Below are 21,768 nucleotides of genomic sequence, written 5' to 3' on the forward strand. Positions count from 1 at the left end.
TCTGCACTGGCCCTTTATAGCGCTGGACCTTTCAGAACTCGGGGAGGTGTTTTTTCACACCCCTAAGCAAGAAAGTTGCAGCGCTGTAAAGTGCTGTGTAGACAGGCCCAATCTATCCCATACCAATCACCCTGGCATTTGAGCATCAGACAAAGCAATATAAATTCAGCATGCAAATTAGCTTTAGGTTCTATCCTGACATCACCAGCAGAGATGGAAAATTTCTCCCCACTTTTTCCTTCTCCTCCTTCAGAGTTTCACTAATATGCTCTAATTTTACCACTTTCTTTTTACAGCTGTCGGGTATTGGGGAAAAAAAACAAAACAATGGGAAATGATTAAAGGAACTTATGTTTTTCCAGGAATATTGTAAGAGTGTTTTGACAATCAGTGGAGGCTAGTGACATCTGAACAAGGATAGATAAAACAGACATGGAATGGTGTACAGTATTCAGAGCCATCTTAGCAGACAAAGAAAGATCATACTGTATAACAGCCTAAGAAAAGCCTGTCTTGAGGAGCTGCCACTGCTGATAGCGCTATGTGCTCACAGCTTGACAAAGTCTAATTGATAAATTGTTATAGAAGCTTTCTCTGTAATGACATTAGCCATGACTAATTCCTATCACTATGGATGTAATATAAAGTGATCAATTAAGTCCTAAATCACCAGTGGCAGATTAAACTGCCACACTAAGACCAAGGTTTTTCATTCATAGCTGGATTGTTGGTAAGTTTATATTATGAGATCACTTTAAAAAAGATTAGGCCAGTGTTTCCCAACCTGAGATGAATCGGATGAGTTCATGGGGCAGAGGAGAGGATGAGTGAGGGTGGGGAATCCACAGGACCCCAAATCCATCCCAATGTTCTCCTCCCCATGCTGCCACATCTCTTTACCTATTTATAAAGGTCCCCATCACCAGCAAAGCTGAGGACCTCCCAAGCATTAACGAATTTATCTTCACAAACACATCTACAAGGTAGAGAGTATCATCATGCCTGTTTTACAGGGGGAGAACTTTGGCATGGACAGTTTTAAGTAATTTGCCTATGGTCCCACAGGAATTGTCTTCATGAGCAGACCCAGCAACTGAGCCCTGATCTCCCAAGTCCCAGTCCAGTGCTTTGACCACAAGGCTATTCTTCCTATCAGGAAAAGTGGCAGGGGGGTCCTGGACAGCCACTCCTGCTCCTTGCTCCCTGTCTGTCCCTTTCTGTAGCTGGCTGTGGGAACAGCTCATAACGTATAGGCCAGCAGACAGCAACAGCTGCCTGCCAGCCCAATCGACTTTTCTGTGTTATGGTGCCACAGAGCTCAGCCTTGTGTTGACCAATGTATGTCCTCTCCACCCAGCAGCATTTAGCCTTCTAGTGAGTGGGGGTTGGGAGGCAGGCACTGACCTGATAGAGAGGATGGGGTGGAGCAAGGGAAGAAGAAGAGGAAAAAAGAAATGAAGACTACCAGAACAAAAACAGAAAAGAGGGGCAGAAATTAGATGGCAAAAAAGAAAGATGGTGCCAGTTGTGTCAGGCTGTGGTACTAGCAAAAGAAGGCTGGGAACCACTGACAGAACTGGGTACTATTCATAGAATCCCAGTTCAATGGCAGTAACTTTAAGAAATTCCTCTCATGGGAAGGGACCAAGATCTCTGCCGCTCTGACAGAAGCTTGAAAAATCAGTGCGTCCGGCTACAGCTTAGATCCTGCAGACATGTACAGAACTATAAAGCCTGTATAATGGAAACCACTTCAAACCAGGGGGTGTGGCAGCACCCCCAGCACCTATGAAACCCACTTACATCAATGAGACTACTCATGTGTTTAAAGATTGCAGGACTGGGGTTTAAGAAAGCCATTTCTGCAATGGGAGGGTAAGGGTGGAGAGAGGGAGGGAGAGAAGGAAATGGCTATTACCTTATGCACATCTAACAAAGAGGAATGTGCCCTAGATGTGTTGAAAAACCAAACAGCACTGCCGCCAAGTGTCCAAAGTGAAAATATCTTGTTCATGGTAGTGAGAGAAATATGGATGAGAATTCCCAGTTCATATACACTTACAATGCTACAACTACATCCAGGGGAAATCACTTGGCTTAAAAGTACTTACTCTTCTCCTACATCCTTTATCATCAAAAGCCCTTAAAGAAATTACAGAGAGGGGGAACATTTTATTTTTTGAAAATGAAATTTGGACATTTCTGAAAAATGGAATTTTGGGGAAAATATTTTGATTTGAGATTTTCTTTAGGGGTTTTTTGTTTTGTTTTTTTGTTTTTGCAGGGACTTAGGCAGTAGCCCTGTTGGCTGCTTCAGCACCTAAGATGCTTGTACTGGCCGATTGCAGCAGTTCAGGAGTTACATGGAGATGGTTGGGATTGCAGGCCATAAAGTCTGAAAGCGAGTCTGTGCTTTCAGCTCTCACACAAAAGCTTTTTTTGGTGCTGCATTATTAAATATGTGTATATAGGTTATATATATTGATTCATCTTGAAGACAGTCAGAGGCATAATGGACACACACACTTATATATATAAAAAAAGTAGTGTCCCTATCTAAGTGCCGGAATGTGTGCGTAAGTAACATCCACACAGTGCTTGAGTAGCATTGCTACACAATGAAGAGTCTATTTTTGTTGACAGGGATGCCCTCTAGTGTCTGTAAATAGAACAGTCCATAAAGGGTCATTTTAGTTAGCGACGAACAATCCCAGTAACCTTGTGGCATTAAAAATAGTAAAAGGCTACTCAGATTTCAGAACTGGGAGCTGAACTCTCTTCATCATCAGCTAAACAACTAAAATATAGCAACTATTAACCATTGCTCCCCACAGACTCCCTCTCAACACTTCCCTCTGACTCTGCTGGGTGGTGCAGTATTCATCTGCTTCAGGGTGAACAACCGAGGCAGGCTAAAGAAGATTTCCCCCCCATTCATACATTAACACCACCACTTACCACCAGGCTCTGGGGCTATTTCTGTCTGTTTCTGGGGCCAGGCCCTTGTGGGCTGCTTCTGCGGGGGGTGTCATCAAACAGCTCCTCTAAGTATAGACACAGGACATGCTGCAGCTGCTCTGGCAGCAAAGCCTCCTCAGAGCTGTCTGAGCGCTAGCCTGATCCAGTGGCTGCTGGCTCCCCTCCAGTTGTATACTAGAAGGTCACCATCCCAGCTGACCAGGCTATCGTGAACCACTGAGGGCACAGTGCGTGGCGCAGTGCCCAGCACCCAGTCAGTATTTGTAAAAGAGGCAGGATGATAGGGAGATCTCAGAGCAGTTCTCATCCCTGGCTTTCCAGTAGTTGCTCTTGAGCCATGTAATCTGCTCCCTGCACTGGTCACTGGTCTATTGAATCCCCAATGCCATCAGCTCATCCACTATTTCTTGGGACACATTGTCATTCCTGGTACTTTTGCTGAAGTTAAACATCTTGCTCACCTCGCACCAGAGATTTACCAGAATCTGACTGGGTCCTGTGACCAGGTAGCAGTGCTCATGGCAGAGGACTTCTTGTTGGTGGCCATAGCTAATGCAGGAGACGGTTCACTCTGTTTGCATCTCAGTGATCAGAATCAAATGGAAGGGTTAAACGCTGAGCAGCTGCACTTGAACCAGGGGGATTGTTTCTGTTTCCTGGAAGTTGGTTGGGTAGACTTGGGATAGAAAGGCTAGAGACACTGTTCCAGGGGTCCCTTGCTGGGTTGTAGGGCCAGCATCCAGAGGGCTTACTGACCCGAGTCAGATTTGTGTGGACAGAAGTAGGTGGGGTTTAGACTCAAGTCTGACTCTACACTGCAATGTAAGCCAGGGCTCCTACATACCCTTATTGTCATGTCTGACTGGAACTAGTGGCTGAAGGATATATTGCAACTAAAGCTGTCCTGCATTTTTCAGCAAATAAACTATTCACAAAGTTACGCTGAGTTCACCAAATTGTTTTGACTGAACCAAAAATGTCAAAACATTTTGGTAATGTCAAAGAAAAACACTGATGCAGACACAGCAGTGAAAGGACAGACGCATGCAGGGAATTAAGCGGCAGGCTGCAACATTATTATTAAACTTTAACCCGGGGGAGGGGCAGTACCCGCACAACATCTGCGCTCTCCCCTACCTGGCATTTAATTGGTTCCACTGCAGGGGTTAGAGGGCTCCTTACCATACAACCCGTAACTTGGGGTGGCTCTCCTTAGCCTACCTGCCGCCCAGGACTCAACACTTTATGAGTCCTAGCACCCTCCCCCATCCCCTTTGAGGGGGACAGAGGGTGCAGCAGGGTGGGGACCTCTGTCCATGAGGGTCACAAGGTCTCACTCTAGCCCATGAGCCCAAGGCCCATCACCAAAATCCCAGGTCTTTGACCTCTGGAAACTGTTCCTTTTATCCTCTTAACTGCACTGGAAACCAGCCACAGGGAGGACCAGTGACTAGCTTGGTTGCTCTTCCCCAAGCCACACATCCTGGTGTCACAACTCCTGCCCAGTCAATTCCCTCACATTCTGTAGCCACGTGTCAACACCTTCATCTGACAAATATACGCTATCCTTCCCGAAAAATTCAGGCCAATTGTAATGGATGTCCCTATGCTGCATACTGAACCCTGTCTCCAGGGGTGTCTTGGTAAAACTTCCTTTCTAGCCTTGTCCACCTGAGCTGGGTCTGTGGCTCCCTGCCAAACCAGCCTTGTGGAGATTTCTGATCATACTAAACCTCACCTGTAGCCATGATTACCTGATCAAGCTAACATCCCTCTGGATTCTGTCCCCTAAATTGAGTCCTCTCCAGCCTCCAAGATCATTCTCCCCAAGGGAAATAACCAGGACATGAGGTGGGTCTGTATCATTCATCAGAGATTGCAGAAGTGATATAAGCTGATCCAACTGTATGCCTCTTCTGCAGGCCCATTGGATGCAAACAGCTGTGGCCCTGATGCCCATCTGAGATCCAGCTGCCATCCTGGCAGTGATTAATTTGTGCCAGGGCTGAGCCCTGGCACCTCTGGGTTTGGCAGTTCATAGCCCAGGCACCTCTGGGCTTGCTGCATCAGTTATGAATGAAAAGAAGAAAAAAAAAAGTGTTTGAGCCCCAGCACCTCTTTCATTACAAAGTAAGCACTACATCCTGGCCACCCTCTTGTGAAGCCTATACACGATAGAGTGCCCACAAATCCAACTCTCACATACGCTGTCGGCACCCTCTGAAACAAACAAGTGTATCGGGTTAGTTATGTTTTAAAGTTCCCTGCCATCTTTTCCTTGCTGCAGATGTAAGTCCTGTAAACACCTTGATTTCCAGCATCCTATTGCCTGCACCTGTCATGGGCCAAAACCCCCATTGCTATCCCAATCCTGAAAAAAATGAGTACCAAATTTTCCTGGATCAAGACCACAGCAGCTCAAGGTTTTGCTCAGCACCACACTGAATTGGTAGTATGTCAGGAAGCTGCCATCACTGTGTGCGAACTGCAGGTCTAGCTGCAGGTGCTGGGTTTTTCGTAAGGCTCTCGTGCCTTTAAGGGACACGAGTGCTTGTCTGTTCACTCCTTCAATGTCACGTAAGCCCCCCTTCATTCCTGATCTGTTTTTGCCTGGTCAGACATTTTGACCAAAGCAAAGGGTTCACAAAATGGCCAGAAGTGCGGGTGCCAGTGCTCCACTTGGGAGCTTTTGCCCAGCCATTAATCCACATCCCATGGGATGTGGGAGACCTGGTTTCACTTCCTCTGCCTGCCTGATGCAGAGAAGTGCTTTTAATTTGGGTCTACCATATTGCAGGAAAGGGGCGGAGCCACTGGGCTGTACTAGTATGGGACAGCTCAATCTCTCTTCTTCAAGGTGTTCTGCTTGACTAGTCATTGGAACAGGTATTTGAACTTGGGTCTCCTATCTCCAGGTTAAGGACCCTGTCAGACTCTATAGTCTTTCTGGCTCACTTTCCCTGGTCAAATGACTATTCATTGTCATCATGAATGACTACATATTGCCCCTTTGAATAACTATGGATAGTCACCAGTCCAGGGCAAGAGCACCTCATAATTAGCTATTCCATATTTTGTGCTTTATTCCGCATAATAGGAAGTTAATTTAAACCAGGCATGCAATCAAATGCTAAACAGGGCTGCAATGGGGTCAGGACTCACCACCGCTGGCGCCTCCTTGTGGTTGCTCTGGGAATTAGCTCATCAGCTGTGGCACGCCCTCTGTGTGTGGTGTCTCATCCATTGTCTGCTCTGCTGATTTGGAAACCGCCTTGCTTTCTGCTCAGTGGTGTCTGCTTCAGACACTGCCCTCTGGCAGCACCCACTACTCCATTCTCACCCCCTTCCAGGGTGGGGAGGGTAATGACAGTCCTTCAGCTTGCACCTGCCACAGTGGCCAACCACAACCCCAAAGTCTAGCCCCTCACCTAAGGGCAAGTTGCAGTCTGTCTCAGTCACACTCCTCTGTGGCCAGGTGCAGTGCAAGTGGGGAAAGGAGGAACACAGGCCCACCCACTACTCTCGGTCCCGACTCAGGGACCCTCTAGCGGTAGCCTCTCTCTCTCTGCCTATCTTCCCTGGACCACTTCCCCTTTGGCCCTGTGCACCTTCTCAACCCTTTTTAGCAGGGGCCACAGCCTGGCAGGTAACTAGGCCAGAGCTCTCCTCTGCTCCCCCCAAGCATGCCCAGCGCTACTCTGTCCAAGGTGCTACCTCCTTACCTCAGGAGCCAGTCCTTCTCCATCACTAGTCAGAGAGAGACTGCCCTCTCTTTTGCTAGGCAGCCTTTATATAGGACCCAGCCCAGCCCTGATTGGCTGCCTCTTCCTGCCGTGATTGGTTCTCCACAGGCCTTTGTTGATTGGCTGCTGGTCTGAGCAGCCTCTCTGGCCTGTTTCAGCCCTTTTTCTCAATGGAGTGGGGCAGCCGCCCCACTACAAAGGCACACAGAAGTACTTAAACCCAACACGCGCTCTCTGAGCTGTACCCATTCAGCCCTGGTAGGAGAGCAGTCCAAATGGACCTAGAACTGAGACTCTCATCTCTCCATGAATAAATGGTGGTTCTTGCATTTGAAAATAAGATAGCCCAGACACATCTGGCACTTATGAGCTGACTACTAGCTTGAAAGTTAAAAGGGGCCTCAGTCAAAACAGTGGATAAAATTTTTAAAAGATCCTAGGTCCCAGCTTATAATATGGACCTGACATCACGGAGATATACTTTAAGCAAGATGGCTCATGTGAGATATGATTGGAAAGGTAATGATTTACTGAATGTGATTATCCAATTTGTATGCCTGTATCATTTCTGTGTCTGAAGTAGGAATATTGACCATGCATCTGTATTTCAAATGTATTACTTTGGGTGTCACCCACAACCAGCCCTTCAGGTACAACAATGGAAACGCCAGGCAGTGCTAATGGCCCATTTGCCGAGACAATGGACTGTAAAAGAGCTTAGTTTTCCTGTGGACGCTGGAGATAGCCTACGGGCAATGCAGAGACATGGGTCTGAGTCACCTTGTACTGGCTCCCCTTTTGGAATGCCAGTGGTTTTCCACTGGAAGACAAAGGGCTCCTGCCTTATACAAGAGCTGTAGAAGCAGAGGAGTGACATCATCATGGTTCTTTCCTCTGCCTTCCCACCCAAAGAGACACTGAAAAACACCTGGAAGCAAGAACTGAACTGGGGGAAGAAGAGTTGAGCTTGGCAAGCTGGAAGGGGGTTCAGCTTGTGAGTAACAATAATTGAGGTTTCAAGCTGCAGACTAGTGCATCTGCCTTTCAAGACTTTCTGTAATCTCCCTGAAACAATATCTAGGGTGAGAAATTACTATTAGTTACCAAATTTCTTTAGTGAAACAAGCTTAGTTTGTGTGCTTGATTTTATTTGCTTAGTAATCTGCTTTGTTCTGTTTACTATCTCTTTAACCACTTTAAATCCACCTTTTGTACTTAATAAACTTATTTCTTGTTTATAATATAACCCAGTTTGTGCAATTCATAATGGGGGGGGAGGGGGACAAGAAGTTGTGCATCTCTCTCTTCACATTGTATAGCTCATAAAATTCGCCCTCTTCCTCAGATATTTCTATACAGAGCAAGACATTATTATTTTGGGTTTGTCACCCAAAAAGGGGTGTGCACATGAGGGCTGGGGGAGTCCTCTCACACAGAGCTGACTTCAGTTATTACATTACTATAATTTATAATAATTTATTATATTATTACAATTTATAATATATCATATTATTATATTCTAATATACTAAGCCCCAGACCTTCTTTAACATGCATGTGAGGTGAGCATTGGCCCCTCATTCTATTTTCCTCCTAGTGAGATTTGCATACAAAGGACTCCAGAGATAAATAGGTCATTAAAAAACTCCAGGTAAGACGTTTAGCAAAAGAAACATTTTATTGAAAAAAAATTACATTTCACGTATACACCATGAAAATAATAATTTGTGTTTAATCTTCATAAGAAGAGGTTAAGACTTTCACAAAAATGTACACTCTGTATTACAGCATTACTCTATTTGATAACAGATTCTGGTGACCTCTGCCCTGTTCATTTACATGGGACAGCAGTACAGCGGGACTAAATGTGCTACAAACAAAAGTCCTACACATTGGCCTCTTCCAGATGCTACCACCTTTTGTTAAGAAGAAAAAAAAAATCACCAACTGGGTCAATATTTAAGGTTCATTTTATGTATTTTAAGTAAGGCCAAACTTTAGTTCTCCTTTTCAGAAATCAACAGCCTAGAGAAAAAGCCAATGGAAAACAATTCCAAACTCCCTTTTCTCCAGTGATTGAATAAGTGAAAAGCACAGTAAAATGGCATTTAGAAAATAATGTTTCTTCATTTTCCAAAGTGAAAGTGACATAAAAAGGCTACATTTAAAATGGCGCCCACAGCAAATTGTAAAGTCACGATTCAATGGCATTAGAATATCCAGAACTTAAACCCTTCTATCACATCATCTCTCTCCTCTAATGACAAACCATACTACAGTTTCCCAATATACTAATAAGTCAGAAGAAAATATTGTTCAATCAGTATTGAACATTTCTTGTATAAATATCAATTCTGATGGAGCCACTTGGCACTTATGGACAAAGGCTTCAATCTAACAAAGTGCTTAAGCACATGCTTAACTTTAAGCACATGAGTAGTATCACTGAAGTCAATGGAACGACTCACATGCTTAAAGTTAAGCTTATACTTAAGGGCTCTGCTAGACTATGATGTATATACATCTACAAGTGCTCTTTTACAATGGATCATTTATTAATAGGTTCTTCAGACAAAGTCGTATTCGGCTGACAGCTCACAATCACAACTAGTATTATACTGCCTATAAAACTAGGTCTTCTGGAACACCCTTCCTCATAGGGATACTAGTATTATTTTGGTTCAGGAAGTTTTTTTTTTTTTTTAATCTGTAAATAAACAACAATAAAAATACATATTAATGCCCCTTAGACTGGGAGACTTAAAAAAAGTAACCCATTAGATGCTGAAAAGTGCAGAACAATTCAAATCCAGCGTTTTCTACAGTGAACAGCAGGGTTTATTGGGTGCCTTAAATTTTTCTTGTGCAAAAACTATGAGTTCAGATAGCGTGGCAGGTTTGCTGCAAGAACTACAATAATTTGTTCTACAGAAACAGCCTAATTTTTAAACAATTCTTGTCAGACCTGGATAACACTGACAATGTACAAGTACTGTGAAAACAGGCACTGTGAAAGCTACTTCACATTACTTTACCCACATAACTGTAGTTGTAAAAGGCAACCCGTATCCAGTTCTAGTGGATCTTCCAATGATAACGACAATCACTGTACTACAAATTGTGCAACTGTGTAGTGGTTTTGCAGTGGGAGAGAGGTACTCGGTTGAAACAATCAAACTGAATTCACTTGAGAGCACTGAGATTTCAATATTTGTTTGAAGTAGTTAGCGTTTAAATACCAAAGTTCTTCATGAAATAAGTGGGGCCCACCACACCAGCTGGCAATTCAATATCAAGAGTATCAATTCTTTCAAAATGAGATAGCATTTGGGTGTGGAAGAGCAGATGATGCTAATTGTATCTTAGAGTGTTCTATTGGCCTCATACTTACTATTGTAAAAGTTAAGGAATAGAATTTAATACATTACATTACATCTTGCAAATGCATTCTTAACTTTTAATGCATGTGGATAGCCCCATTGACATCAATAGGACCTACTTGTGCATGTTAAAGGTTGAACATGCGCATGACTATTTGCAGGATCAGGGCCTAAAAGTTTTTGTTGCTCTTAGGAAAGCTGGGCAAAATCCTGCCCCTAATTGTGTTATTGATTTCACTTTAGAAATATACAAAAAGAAGTGCAAATGATTGCTGTATGCAAGCACCTTCCATTTATTTCCCCTATGTGAATCTAAGGGCCCATGAAGACTATGTCATCGTTAGAAGTCTCATGTGGCTAGAAAGACAGCAAGTGACCCATGAGGGCCCCAATACAGCAAAGCACATAAGCATGTGCTTTAATATCAAATGCATGATATGCTTAATCAGGCCCTGGGGGCTGTATTTGACAATAAAACCAAACAAACTTGGCACTCCCTGCCTTAAAGGATGTTGTCACTAAGTGAAAAGCATAGCCATGTACCTATACTCCTTGCTAGCTTCCAAGAACTGCTGCATCTCCTCCTGAAGGTCAGTGCAGGTAGAGAAGTATTTTGATTCTGCCTCAGGGGCTCTATTCTTTCCTCAAGACTCATCACACATAAATTGTGCCCACAGATTCCAATGGGAGTCAGGTATGTGCACAGTAAAGCACAGAATAAAGCATACCCTCCTCTGTCCCGTGTCACATGATTAGATGCTCCATCAGGTTTTTTTAGTTCTTTGCTATCTCTACAAAGCCGAGTAGCACTTTGTCAGGCCTGGATACGAAAAAGCTCCCAAGAGAACACAGCTGATAAGTTCTTCCCCAGCTATTGCAAAAAGTGAGGAATTTATAAGTGTTTTTAGGAGACTGGACTCTTTCTTTAGAAAAATAAGAGAAGGGAAAAAAGACATTATTGTTTACTATTGTCAAATAATTTCTCCAACCCATGTGTATACATGGCTGGGATATGGATACAGCATCCAACATTGGACACTAACCCAGTTTATCTGTGCAGGCAGCCCCTCGCCCTTGCATGGAGGCCCTGTAAAATAAATGTAAAAAAACCCCAAACCAGTTTCTTGATACTTAGAAGTGATTTGCTTTTCTCCTATTCTCCCACCCTGAAAATTAAACATAAAAAAAGTACATCAAGGTAAGAAATAATTGGTCTGATCTTCAAAGGTGCTGGAAACCCACAACTCCAACTGAATGAGATTTATTGGTAACTCAGCTCTTCTTAAAGTCAGGCCACATATTAAAAAAACGTTCATAACACTTCAGATTACAACAACTTGCTGACCAAAAAAAACCCCTTCACTTTTCTCCATCCGTACTGTTTGTCTATTTTTGCACTCCACTCAGCATGGGCAGCTAAACAAAGCCAGTCAGCTTCACATTCAGTTTTAGTTTAGTCATGTTAACTTTGATTCTCTTGACTCATCTCCTCAGCACCTCCGAGACATGCTTAATTCAAAATCCATAAGTTTCTAACTTACCCCAGCTTTTTTTTATCGTTATTGTTAATGCAACTCAAAACTGAAATTTGGGACTACAGATGTTTAAAAAAAATCAATGCACAAATTACAGTGGGTAGGGCAGCAATATTTAGCCCTTTATCTACTGTACTACTGCTCCCCTCCACAATTAAGCATAAAAGCCTTTCTGTAGAAAGAACAAAATGCACGAGAGCCAACCAGAATATACACAAACACTATCAAAGCCGACATTTTCACCAGAAATTAAAACCATTACATAGCACTCTGTTTGTCTGGCATAGAATTCGTTTACTTATTTTATATGCCTCAAGGATGATCTTTAAGAGATCCAAACATACAATAGGGTCATCTATTCAATACGAAACACCACACAAATGTCAAGTACATAGAAAGTTTACTTGTAAATATTTCTCTGTTTAACAATTTAGAACTAAAAAAATATTACTTCAAAGGCATATTTTATTTATTTGTAATCTGTCGAGGGCTGGTGGGGTTGTACTATCCCTACCATGTCGTAGCCACTTTCTGCTCTCCTCCCTCACAATGTTACGCTCCTGGAAGAGGCAGATATGATGTGACTGGGACCTGAAGCCACAGTGCTGTCTATAAAAATATAATTCGTAAGACTTTCTGTTCCCATTCTGAAGGCCTGCACAGCCAGCCCCCAAATTCTGCATTTTCCCGCCACTGCAACTAAAACGTTAACACATATACACAGTACATATGCTACATTCTTCTAGACACAGATTTTTCTAAATAGCAATGCAACAACAAAGGCAATATGTAATTTATACAGGTAATTTCAGTGATAACATATGGCACAGCCTTCAAATATTGTTGGTATTTTCTTCAATGTGCTACCTTATTCTCTACAAATTCATGGTTTTTTGCCTCAAGACCTGCAGCTGGTCCCGGAGGCACCAATTGAGGACTATGCATCCTTATTCAGGAAAGTATTTCAGACACATGCTTAACTGTACACGTATGCTTACGTTCCATTTACTTAAAGACTCACTGAAGTTAAGCATGTAAGTGCTTTCCTGAATCAAGGCCAGAGGGAGCTTGGTAGCTGGAGCAACAAGTGCCAATTCATAGACTCTGTTTTTGGTGTCACTATCGAGGCTTGGGATTGGTTTCCTGGTTAACTGTATGGAAGTTGTGGGGCTGCTATACTGCTTATATGTTCTTCTCTCCTGGATAGTTTCTTTTTGACTCAATTTAAATGATGAGCAACTAGCTTGGGATCTCATTCTGAAGAAAACATATTAAAAACAACAGATTCCCTATGAGATCTGTGTTCAAGGCTCTTCTTTGGTAAAATAAGCACACACGTTTCACATTTCTGATAAGCATCGGGGCATCCTGTTTACCTTAAATCTTCTACTATAAATGTGCATAAACTCATTGATTTACCCAAATATTTAAAAGTAAGAGATTTATAGTTTCAAAGCTTAACAACTATTGCAGACTTGAATGTTTAAGTTGCTGTGCATAGCATAATGTATTTCAGAATGCTATGGAATAGAAACTGTCCTTGAATGAAGGGTCTCATTTGTCAATAGTTAACACCAAGAGGAGAGGAGAAAGGTATTTTCAAAAGCCATTTTTCTTTTGAAAATATTCTACTCTAAATATTTAATTAATTAAATCTGTTCCATTGACTCAAATAGGCATTGAAAGGTACTCCAACAATGAAAAGCTGCAATCTGATTTAAGAGAAATTATTTGTTTAATGTTTAAGCTTTAGTAAAGAAACATTTTGGTTTCCAAGTAGCTGGACTATGTGTTAGTTTTATACCAGCGTATAACTCAACTTTTTAAAGGGGTATAGGGGAGCCATTGTTTCATTTAATTAGGGGGCACCAATTTCATTTGGCTAAGTGACCAAAACAGCCTCTCTGACTGGCACAGGCATTTTGCAGAAGTGACTTCTTTAATAAAGGAACTCCCATGTTTCTCACTAAACTGGATGTCTGCCTTCTTCCACTCACAGAACAGCCGGAATGTGTAAATTATGCCATGTGGATACAGGCCAGGGGACCTGACCTGGCACTGCACTCCCTTCGATTTCACTGCTCAAGAAGCAGACCAAGGAATGAACTGTGGTTCTTGCTCTGGAGCCCCTGATCCCCAATGAGGGCAAAATACTCTCTCACCCTACGCCTTCAGTAACATGTATATGGGAATGGAGATGCAGAATGCCAGAGTCACTTTTCAATTGCAACATGTAGGTCTCTCATAGGCAGTTATGGAGCTAAACATCGTGTATAAATCAGTCTAGCAACCTCAAATCACTAACTCCATCTCCTCTCCATTAGTGAGCTTTAACTCTTAACCTTCCAGCAAGTTTCTGCTGCTATGAAAGTTTATTCAAAGAAATGCGCAGAAGATAAGCCTAGTATTGCCCCTCCCGCTCCCAATCCTGTGGTTTTATATTGGGATAATTTAGGTGTCCAAATGTGGGCTTTCCCCTTATCCACACAATCTTTATATCAGCTACTAATAAAATCTTAATCAAATCCACATACTCAGGAACACTACCGAACTGTTCTTGTTTTGTTTAATTCTGAAATGGTCAACATATTCAAAACTAAGAGCTAACAATTTTTATGCACAATATATTAATGTAGACATTTTTATTACAATCTTTCTTGCCACATGTTGTAAAATAAAATAGACTATCACAATCACTGTAACAGTATCAGACAACGAATGAACATCGACCAATCCAGGTAGGTATGGGATACTCTTAACAAGGGTTTTAGCTAGAAACCTTGGTCCGCCAATTCTTTTGTATAGTATGTTGGTTATAGAGTTTTTGCATTTTAAATATAAATCAGCAAATGAACATCTCCATTACCAATTTTAATGCAGATTTTTTTAAAAAAAGTGTACGTACGCCAAGCATGAATAAACTTCCACAACACTTTTTTTTTTAAACTGCAAAGTGTTGTGATGTGTATATCTTCCAAGGAAGTCAGCAGAAATTTTACGCACAAAAAGGTTGGGTTCTGGCCCAGACGAGACGAGATAATTCATTTTAAAGAGAGTTTTGGTCCATTCTGCACAAGGGCTCCACAAATAAGTGAAACTATAATAATCAAAATGGCTGCCCACAAAGAAGTTCATCACAGAACATGGGGTCAAACACAAATGAATTAGCTCAAGTAACACCAACCTTCCATTTTGTTGACCGATGAAAATCACTGAACAGAATGATTGAAACTGCTGCTCTCTGCCAAATTGCTTGTAGCTCTGCAGTCATTAGAGACATTCATTTTAGTTTGACAGCTTTTCTTTGTAGGAGGATCTGCCAGTGGATAAGACTTGACCTCTGTGATAGACTCATTTCCTTTAAAGAGATAATGAGCAACTGTGCTAAAGGCCAGAGTGAATACTGAAACGTTTCCTAGCTGCTCTGGAAGTACATGGAATTTCTGTATCAGTGGAACCTTCATGGATGTTATATCCAAGAGAAGAGAAGAGAAGGAGGAATAAAAGAATGATTGGATGGGATTGTTTTGAGTTTGTGCAGTGTGGCGCACAGAGTTTGTTCTAAAAACACTAGGAAAAAGTGCTACATAACATTTCACTGCAAGTTACATGCATTGCTTTAACGTTTAAAAATACCTTTGTTCATATGTTGTGACCAGAATGTACATTGTTACAAGGTAACTACAATGTGCACTTACAGTCAGTTTCTCCATGCTTCTTCAATTATTAGACACTGAGCCTGATTCTGCAGCTGATGCATGGCCTGATCTAATTAAAGTCACAGAAATAATATAATTGACTTCAATGGGAGTTCATTCAGATATCATACGAGCATCTCCCACTGCCTTCAACAGAAGATGGTAGAATGCAGTGGCTGCAAATTGTGGCCAGTTCATAACTGAACTTCTCCAAGTTCAGTTCTGCATTTTCATGTCTTTATTTTCCCTCTGCTTTTTTGTGGGTATTGTGTCAATTCATCACAGATACTAAAACTAGAAGGGCATTAATGCAGGAGATGGGGGAAGAGGCGGGTCTCCCTTCCTCTGAAGCATCAGGCACAGGCCATTCCTGAGGTCTGAATATCTGATTTAGACCACAGGTCCAAGCTGCTATGGCAAGTCATAGGCGCCTCTTATTAGCTTGCCTCTGTTCTGCTTCATAGGAAAATTCATTTTGGCTAAGTTTTACAGATAAAAATTCTGTACTGAATTATTGTCATTTAATTTATTAACCACTTTCATGGAATCTATTATTCCATTTTCCATATTAACCCCTCCCTTTTCCTAGAAGCACAAACCAATGTATTTGCTCCTACGTACCAAAAGAGACTCCTTTTGTAGCATCTTATTGCAAGCTTGCCATCACTATGCTCTCTTGATGGCAAGAAGCTTGGATCTGTATGGTTACTGCTGCTTTTCAAAAAAGAAGAGGATTATGAACCTCTCTCTTTGACCCCCTGACATGAAGAACAGGAATTTCTCACTAAGCTATGGAAAAGTTGAAAATTCTGGATGGGTTAGTGCTAGAAGTTTAACACTGCGAGGATATTTAAAGAATCATTGCGTGAAGAGATGGAGCAATAGTCTGTTGATCAGAGCTTCCCAAGTCTATGGGAAGCACTGCAAATGTCAACATGAAATGTTATGAGTTTAAAAAAGTGAAACAAAAAAGGCTTATGCTTATAGTTATCTCTGGGGTGGGATACATGGCCACTAAGTGATTAGCACTTGGCAGTGGTAAAAATGTATTTGTGTTGAAAAATAAGTAGAAAGCCCTTGGAGTTGTATTACTGAAATATCATTTTTGTTTAAAAGCTACTATCTCTAATTTGAAAGTTGATTATGTTTCCCATGCAGCTTCCACAGCAAACATTGTATGTTAAAGAGGGCAGTTTTTAAAGTAATAAAGATCAGTTTTTAAACATATGGGAATTAGCAATTATCTAGAAGGAAAACAGCTTTAAACTGTTTAAAAATACAGTGCTGAGGACTTTGCTAACACTATGAATGTTGGACATCAGCCATAAGCTCATGCGCCAAAGGAGATTGCTATGCTTTATTCATATTACCAGAATTATTATTGCTAGGAAGTTATTTCATGGTGGAGGTTATTGTAAATTGTGGCAGTACAGTCAAGTTTACTAAGTAATTTCCAGATTCTTTTTTGTGTTTCCTATGTCAGCAGAGCAAATTTTTAAATTTTAATTGCTGAGTGCATTGGCGATGATAAAGGATTAGCCACTTAGAGCAAAAGCTGAGAGTTCTTCTCTTAAACTTATTGCAAAATGCATTAGTGTCTTATGGGTTATTTGCTTCAGAGATGCTGAAAGAGAGAGATTTAAGAAGTCTATTAGTTGGAAAACTTCCACTCTATTAAAAAGACAAAAATTAAATCTGTTTGGCCTAAAATTAGTGATACCTGGGTAAATTCTCTCCCTGGGTTCTGCAAGTCGAAACAAAATAGGGGCTCCAATGGCAGAAAGTCCACTCGGATAGTGGATGAACAAAGACTGCAGTGGCACAATCTACCTACAACCCGGGCACTGCTGAGGGACCTAGACCTAGCCAGTTGACCCAGCTTAGTAACTGGGCAGGGCTGGCCAGGAAGAAGTTTCTGGGAAGGCACCCAGGAAACACACAGATCAAGTGCTTTTTCTGGCAGCTTCAGACCGTGGATGGAACTGAAACTGCCCTCCTTTTAGCATCTCCCTCGGTGCACAACTGCTTCCTGCTACTGCAAGAGGGTGCAATTTGTATCTCTGTGTGCCAGGATGAACAAATCAAGTTCACAGGCTGTTTTCAGGTTTGGGCACATAGAACACACTAAGACTCATTCTCAGAGGTGCAGAGAACTTGCAGTGCCTGTTGAAGTCAAGAGGAGTTGCAGGTGGTCAACATCTCTCAGGAATATCCCCAGTGCCTAATCAGCACCCAGAGTACAGAAATTGTCAAGAAACCCATTCTGAGAACACTTCAGGGAACAGGATTCTGATACAAAAAGGGTTAACCAATAAAAATTCCCCAGCTGCCTCCATGGAAGGGAGGGGGGAAAAAAAATAGATCAGGAGGAACTTTATACTGAAGTGCTTTGGTACTATGGAGGATAATAAGCAGTAGTATAGCTCCTTAGATACACTCTAACATCTTGCAACACACATTAAAAAAAAAATCGCTATTTGTTTTGGAGAGGAAGCATAAAATAATTCAGTAAAATTCAGATCATGAAACTGTCTAAAGAGTGGCATTATAAACAAACGAATCTCTCTACTTATGTCTGCAGGCAAGGTAGGCAACTGTTCACTATTTAGTGCTTTACTGATGAACCTGTTGTACAGTGCTCATTTTTATTAAGCAGGTACATCCTCTAAGGTTTCTAAATAGAACCATCCATAAAGGGTAAAATGCCCTCAACAAATAATGAATGTTGTCAGTATCCCAATGGCTTGCTATCCGTTGGAATACTAAGAGGGTTACTTTTACAAAAGGTAGCCATTTTATCTCCCTTTCTTAAAGAGGCTTTGTCTTGAAGTCTTAATAAAAAAGGGAATTAAATCTGGTTCCAGAGGTAGAATTATAAATTTCTATTTGGTGCTACTGGCTGGCTAATTAGACTAGTAACATTGGTCTTTTCTGGAGTGGAATATGGGGACAAAGTGATGTGGATACTTGTAGTCACAGGAAATAAAGGGATTAGCACCTATAGAAATTGGAATCACATATTCATTCATAGGCCAGAAACAGGAAAAGTTATTAACATGAAATGATACTTCAAGACCTCTGCAGAGCACCTAATGCTCAATATCTCCAAACTGCTCCCTATATGCAGCCTGAAGTTGTGTGCAGTTTCAACCCTACTGAATTTCATGGCAGTTGAGATAGTGAATACCACAATAAGCTCCCAAATGCCTTCAGTTAAGGGAGTAGGTAGTTAGTGAAATTGGCACTAGATGCTTTGCTACAGTATATATGCCAGTCAGTCAGTCATTCCACTAGCAAATTCATACCCAAAGTCTTTGGAGAGGCAGGAACCCGTGTATTCTCTTGCATATGGTACACAGACTGAGTGAATGTGACAGCCATTTTGATACCTGTGAGTAAGTTTTAGTACTCACTTTTTTTTTTTTTTTCTTAAACCAAGCAAGGCCAGCACATATGTTTGATTGTGGATATCTGCCTACACAGGGCACTATTTCATGGAAGTCAGATTTCTGTCACAGATCTAAGGCAAACATTACAATTTACAGGAAAGAAAAAGAGGACATCAATACATTGTGCGTTATTGGGAGACATACAGCCTTTATAACTCAGTAGCTTTTATTATTATCTCCGGGTTTTCTATGTCCTTTTTGCTTTGGACCATTCTCAGTTCCAGCTGGGCTGGGCTAGGTTTGTTTCCTTTTCCAGCGTGTGCTAAAAGAAGATATTGAAGTGTCAATAATAAACAAACACCCAAGGAAAAAAAAAAAAGAATGAATATGTTTCTGTCCTGTCCCCATCATTACTTTTTTCCCCTCTTCTCATCCACTGTGCTACCACTGCCCATTGCCTCCACCAGAGGGTATACAGCACATTGTTTTCCCTATCCGCCAGCTCAGGTACTTCTGCAGCTCCACCATTATTTAGAGACTGCTCCTGAGCAGTTCTGAGGGCCCTCAACTCCTCTTTGGATCTTACTGGGACTCGAGGGAGTTTAGCAACTTGTATTCTAGGTGACAGGGACCAGGCTGCATGGCAGTACAGTCAAACTAGATTACTTATGTGCTTCCAGCTGGTGTTTTTAATTCCCCTTCCCAAGAGAAGACAGTTTGAAGAATAATTTATTCAGCTATCACAAGACAGAAATTCACCACTCATTAATAGTTGAGGAATCCATCCCAGGCCTAACATACACAGAAAAGGGTAACTGAGGCAGCTGGTGCATCCAAAATCGGAAAAAGGTGAGGCTCCCTTGTCCATTACATTCAGCATTTTCCTCAAATTCTCTCACTCTTATTCTAATAGTAATGCAGTCCCACCACAAATGCAGCACCTGTCGACTCACCAGCGCATTTTTACCACTGTCATCTAGAACAGAGTTAGAGGACACAGCAGTGAACACGCTGGTGCTAGAATTCCCTAAATTCTGTTTTGTGGGTGTAGTCTAATAATAGGCCACATTTAGTGCTGAAAACAACTTTCCAGAATGTTTGTTCTAATGAGGATGTGAACAGAGTAAATTCAGGAACAGGGTGTAAAATGATTACCCTTTGCACACTTGATGGTCCTTTGCAGAACATGCTGCATAGCAGATACCGTCTTTTCACATGCCACCTGAAATTAAATATACATATATGTTTAGGCTTACCAACATTCCAATCGCCCAAGTTAGTCGCAGTGCTTTTGACCAGAATGTTCAGAGGCCAACTTGGTTGACCCGAAGGGTAACAAGAGTCAATGAGTTGTTTTTTCTCCACTCTATAAGGCACATACAAGTTGGCAGCTGAATTTAATGCATAGTGTAAAAAGCTGTAGAATCTTGCAATAACTAGGAGCAAAAGGATCCAAATTAAGGACACAGTCTCCAAAATTAATAAGTAAGAAAGAATCAGCGTGCAAAACACTTATTCTGATAACAAGCGCCACTACTGTAAAAATCAGTTATGAACCAAGGACAAAAAACAAATATTTTTAATGTATAGAGTATCTCTGATTTGGTAGAATCCCCAAATACTTTTACAGACTGTTCAGAGAAAGACCTCATCAGCCATCACTGAAATGCAATCACCAAAAATGAGTGGGTTTTTGTGGGGAGGGAACTATATCTATAGGGGACATTTTTAAGTTTGTATAATGTTAAGTGTCCCAGAGCTGAAATTTGGTCAGGGGAATAGCTCACACTCTTGCAAGAAGTAAAAACAAAAGGAGGACTTGTGGTACCTTAGAGACTAAATGTTATTCTGTATTCCGGATATTGTCTCTCCAGCATTCTGTAACTATATTCTGAGGACTAACAATAATAAAATGAAAGAAGTCATTTATTAAAGCAGTTTCCTGCCAGAAACCACCTCTCTCACACACCTTAAGATTATTTGGATGTTTGTGTGTCCAGGCCAAGAGCATCGCAGCAAACAAGTCTCCAGTTCCAACGAAATCAGCATCCACTTTAGGAGACTCCATTCGAATTCTCTGGGTCACCTTAGTGCCATCTGCTCTAGCTGGAAGGCAGACATACAGTTAAGAAATAGAACCTCTCCCTGCAATTAATACAATACTTACTAAAATTTAAAAGGCAGTTACTGTAGTGCTTGACACTTTAAGTCAGTAGTTCCTTAGGCAGATCTTTAAAAATTTGCAACTATATACAAGCTCTTTCAAACTATTTTTCTCCAAACTTTGCCCATTTGGGAGCCACATCTGCAGTGTGAAGAGATTTGGAAGAGATAGCTAACACCATCATCTTCCATAAAGGAGTCCAAGCCACAGCATGCACAGGTCCCAGCATGTATTTCTCCATCTTGACCTATTGGCAGCTGGTTCAGTAAGTATGGTGAATCTGGAAGCTGCTCACACCAAGATAAGCATCATGTGCTGGAACACTTAGTATCTCTAGGTTGCACCTCGGTTTTAAATGCAAGGGCAGCCATAGGCCACAATGGAGAACACAGTCTGTACCTGACCCATGATTACAACAATAACGAAAAAACAGCTTATGGTCCATTTAGTACACTAGAATTTTTAGGTGGTGCCAAGGAACACCAATTGGTTCTAGATCAGGTTTGTATTTCTTAATTAGTAATCCAACTGTTTTTTTTGGCAGCCCAGCATGTAATCTCTACACTTACATCTCACTGGTAAAGAAGAAAGTGGGATTATTCGCCATCCTGCTCAACAGCACTCCTTTAATATGAGAGCATTCAACACCAATTTACCAAGCGTACACACAGTGCTTGGTGCTATCAGAAGGTGGGGGAGACGTGGAGAGAAAAAAGGCTTAGGAAAGAAACAAATTGTTCCTGTCCAAGTTGTTTACAATCTATTTTGTCAAGAAGACAGTGCAATTTTTCTTCTTCACTGACAAGCATCTTAAGTTTCCATCTTCCCACCCCACCATCACTGCAGGTGTCCGAATCCATATGATTGAGCTGTTCCCATGT

General features: G+C 41.6%; 1 protein-coding gene across 1 annotated transcript in view; it reads right to left on the reverse strand.

Moving 5' to 3' along the window:
• Window positions 1-8,380: 8,380 nt before the first annotated feature.
• Window positions 8,381-21,768, reverse strand: part of PDXK (pyridoxal kinase) — an 86,093-nt gene continuing 72,705 nt past the window's right edge. The window contains exons 9-11 of the mRNA XM_073359264.1: window positions 20,693-20,829; window positions 19,879-19,945; window positions 8,381-19,045 (exon numbers count right to left, since the gene is read on the reverse strand). Coding sequence (XP_073215365.1) covers window positions 18,933-19,045; window positions 19,879-19,945; window positions 20,693-20,829 — 317 coding nt within the window. The 3' untranslated portion in view covers window positions 8,381-18,932. The remainder of the gene's footprint in view (window positions 19,046-19,878; window positions 19,946-20,692; window positions 20,830-21,768) is intronic.

The sequence above is a fragment of the Lepidochelys kempii genome, chromosome 1, assembly GCF_965140265.1.
Source record: "Lepidochelys kempii isolate rLepKem1 chromosome 1, rLepKem1.hap2, whole genome shotgun sequence".
Lineage (NCBI taxonomy): Eukaryota > Metazoa > Chordata > Testudines > Cheloniidae > Lepidochelys > Lepidochelys kempii.